We start from the raw sequence: 3,919 nt of genomic DNA on the forward strand, positions 1-3,919 counted from the left end.
TTATATTCAATTTTGTCTACATCAAGTCTAAAAATCTATTTGAATTATTTCACAAAACATATGATAAAAAAAAATTTGTCAAAAAATCACATGATACAAAAAATTATATATATATATATATGTTTGGATTTTATTCCAAGTTTTCTTTCTAGCTAAATTTCGTTGACGTTTCTTTATGACAAGACCAAGCACATCACAACGTGCATTACCTTTTTTTTATTATTATTATTCGTTAATCTTTTTAAATAATCTTGCTTATTTTTCATCTTATTTTAATTAATGTAAGGTCCACATGATGTACAAAGATATGCTTTGATTTTAATTAGTTAATTTGAATATTCTATACTTGTATAAAGTAGAAAAATTACATTTTATCAATAAAGGTACATCTAAGTATGCTATTGCATACAATTATACCTTTTAGTAGTTTAATTGTTACATTCTTGATTTATTATTGTATGTAGAGATAAAGCAGTTGCCCCACCTGAAATTTATTTATTTTATATAAGGGTTTATATCTTTTTGGATCCTGTGTTTTGACAAATTACTTTTTGGACCATATGTTTTGTAAAATAGTTAAAATAAAATCCTAAACTCAATTTTGATGAAGAAAAAATTGAATATACCAACACAGCTTTTAAGCAGAATGATTTTATTTTTATTCTGAATTGTTAGTTTGGTAGATTATTTGTAATTTTAGTTGAAAAAATATTGACCAAAATTGGGTTTAAGGTTCTATTTTAACCATTTTACAAAACATAGGGTCCAAAAAGTAATTTGTCAAAACACATGGTCCAAACAGAGGTAATGAGAAAAAATACAGGGTCCAAAAAGGTATAAACCTTTTATATAATTATATACTTTCTTAATATAATTTTTATTATATAATGAGAAAATATAAGTTTATCACTTATATTTTTTTCGAATACGCAAACGGTTTCTGTATTTTGTTAAATAACAATTCGAATCTTGTGTTTTACAAAATTGATCAAAACAGTACCCTAGACCTAGTTTTTATTTTGGTCAAAATATTTTCAAATATAACATTTTATTATTAGCTCCTCAACCACATTCTTCACTTCAGTGAACTCATCTCATCTTCAACAATCCAATAATTTATCTCATAATTGAAAATATTTTAATAAAAATCGGATCTAAAGTACTATTTTGATCTATTTTGTACAATATAATATCTGAATTGTTATTCATGAAAAATGTATGTGCTAAAAGAGTATTTTTCCCTTATATTAATAACTTAATTTTATATATGTCCCACTTGACTTAAATTTCACCAACTTACTATTTACATAATGTTTATGATTTTTTTCAAAGATGGAGCCAGTAAAATTTTTAGCTCCCTCATGCCCCACCTCAAGATTCCTTCTTTTCAAGATTTGAAACAAAAGTTTATATAATTTAAGTTTCTGCCAACTTTCATATAAGTAGTACACTTCTTTCCACTCACATTGAATAAGATTCATTTTTTTCAAGACAATAATTTTGACTGTAATACCAAAATCACATCATACAAAGTATAACTAGTTAATGAAGTAGACAATATATATAGATACATGATCAATATTTAAGGGACAACTATGACTAAAAAAACAAAGCAAAAAAGTTGAGTGTCCCATCAAAATTTAACACATTTCACTTTCTGGCTAATGCAACAAGAAAATCTCTGTAATCCCCAGATGGGATTCCCTCACATATGGCTTCTCTCAACTCAATCCCATACTTGTTTTTGTAAGCTCTTTGAATTTCATCAAAATCTGACTCAGCCCTACTCACCATAACTCGTTCTATGGCTCCCTTATCAGTTGTGATCCCCTTAATACTTCCATACAAGGCCTACATATAAAACAAATACACCAAGTTTCAAAGATATTTTTTGAGGAATTTTTACAAGAGTATGAAATCCAGTAAAGAAAGAATTTTCACCTTTGCATAGTAGTTAGGTGGACTACAAATGCATTTTACTACCATCTTCAGTGCTCCTTCAAATTCTCCTGATTTTTCACTCGTAAGTGACTGCAGAACAGAAGGTTAAAATATGAAACTTGGCTAACGGTCGGTTGTGAATTTTAGCAAAAACCAAAGTAAATACAGCTTAAAAACCGAAATAAAAGGGCTTTTTTCTTGCTGTGAGAGAAGAGAAGAGGCATGTTACCTTGGTATAGTCATGTCCATATATGTGTTTATAGCAATAGAATGTCAATTTCAACTGTGGAATACTCCTTTTACTTAGTATTTCTAACACCACAGCTTCTTCTATTGCTCCTGGACTCCCTTCCCCAGTTTGGTAAAGCCTCCTAGCATCACACTTAGCTATGTGTTGACTAACATCAGCATGGTGTGCCTTGTGTGATGCAATCAGAGCTACAAGAATCTGTTCAGATAAATTCAAAACACATTCACTACTCATCACTGAAAGAACAGCACAGTTGAGTTTATTGAATAATTCTCTACTAGCTTTACCTTTTGGTAAGGATTGGGAGGCTCAATATTGACAATATCTTGGTCGAATTTCCTTCTAAATCTTGCATGATATGCTTGTTTCATGAGCAGTATTTGGCTCGATTTTCGGCCAAGGAAGATTTCAACAAGAGCTTTGTAGTTGGTGTCAGGATCTTGTTGGAGAGCCTGGCGCGCTAGAACAGCATCACGCTCGTGAAGATCAAGCATCCACAGCGACAAGGCTGCGCATAGTCTTGGCGAAACCTCGCTTCTGTTGCTGCTGCTCACTACTTCAGGCTCTTGCAGCCTCTTTGCCAAGTCCTCTCCATAGATTGCCTTGTAAGTCTCTCTAATCTGCTGTCTTTCGTGCCTTGTTCGGGTGGCTAGAGCTACAACTGACTGGCTTAGCCTTCCCCAAGAGTTGTGAATCTCCCTGCACTCGCTCTCGAATCCATGGCTAGGAATGGTTAGCATTTTGGTGGCCATTGAAGAAGTTTGAGCTGCTGCATTGACTTATATAGTTGCAGCCATATATAAGTTACTTGGAGAGCAAGACATGGATTCTGTATACCTTTTTCTAAGTGACATTCTATGCTATTGGTAGTGGTGTGAAGTGGATTCAATGTAGAATGTGGGGCCTAATTTGAAAAGAGATTCACTGAAATTAGATAGTGATGTGTAACAGGGTTGGCATGCCATAGATGAGCCATGTGAGCTTTGTATTTTAGTGAAGACTTCATGGATTTCCAAGTAGACTATGAGTGTGAGGCCAACTTCTTTTTACAAACTTTTTTGGTCACTCATTTTCCAACTTTTCTTTTTGCCTTTCTCCTTTACTCTTTTCCTAACTTGTCATTCTAACTTTGTTTGAGGAGATTCAATAAAGTATAACTATTGATGTGTGGTGTAACTATATTTTAAAACCATGTTTGACTTAGTGTTCAGACTAAATTATTTGAATGCTTTTTGGTTTTACTCTTGTGGCTTTTAACTTGCTTGTGGTTTATAATTATTTGAAATATTTATTAGAAAATAAGTGTATTATATAAAAGAATATTAGAGATTTTTCAATTGCCTTTGTAGAAATAAATCCAAACCGAACTCCAAAAACATAAAAAAGTGGGTCTTTGGGCTTAGTCTGATTTCAATTTAACAACCATTTAATTTTTATGTCCCACCGACCATAATAAGAAATTTTTGTTCACAAAATGACAAAAGTATGAGTTGGAGAAGACCACCCATTACAAGGACAATCACTCACTATCTTTTTCCATATAAATTAATATACATAAATATTCAATAAAAAGATTGGTTTTGTAGTCAATATTTGAGTGAGATTACACTAGACAACAAATTACATTTGGATGAGAGGATTGCATTGTGTTTAACAAAGTTATAGGGTAAAGATATCAAAGTTGACCCTCCTTTTGTTTTGTAAGTGATTCTGTATTGTAATCAAAAC

At 31.8% G+C, this 3,919-nt stretch overlaps 1 protein-coding gene across 1 annotated transcript; it reads right to left on the reverse strand.

Annotated features, from left to right (window-relative positions):
* Positions 1 to 1,523: 1,523 nt before the first annotated feature.
* LOC133821702 (annexin D8-like) lies at positions 1,524 to 2,980 on the reverse strand. Its single transcript, XM_062253859.1, has 4 exons — positions 2,479 to 2,980; positions 2,171 to 2,389; positions 1,942 to 2,031; positions 1,524 to 1,851 (listed from the first exon to the last, which is right to left on the reverse strand). Exons 1-4 carry the CDS (start codon positions 2,941 to 2,943, stop codon positions 1,651 to 1,653), a joined length of 975 nt encoding a protein of 324 aa, XP_062109843.1. The 5' UTR covers positions 2,944 to 2,980; the 3' UTR covers positions 1,524 to 1,650.
* Between the last annotated feature and the right edge of the window lie 939 nt (positions 2,981 to 3,919).

The sequence above is a fragment of the Humulus lupulus genome, chromosome 3 (assembly GCF_963169125.1).
Source record: "Humulus lupulus chromosome 3, drHumLupu1.1, whole genome shotgun sequence".
NCBI lineage: Eukaryota > Viridiplantae > Streptophyta > Magnoliopsida > Rosales > Cannabaceae > Humulus > Humulus lupulus.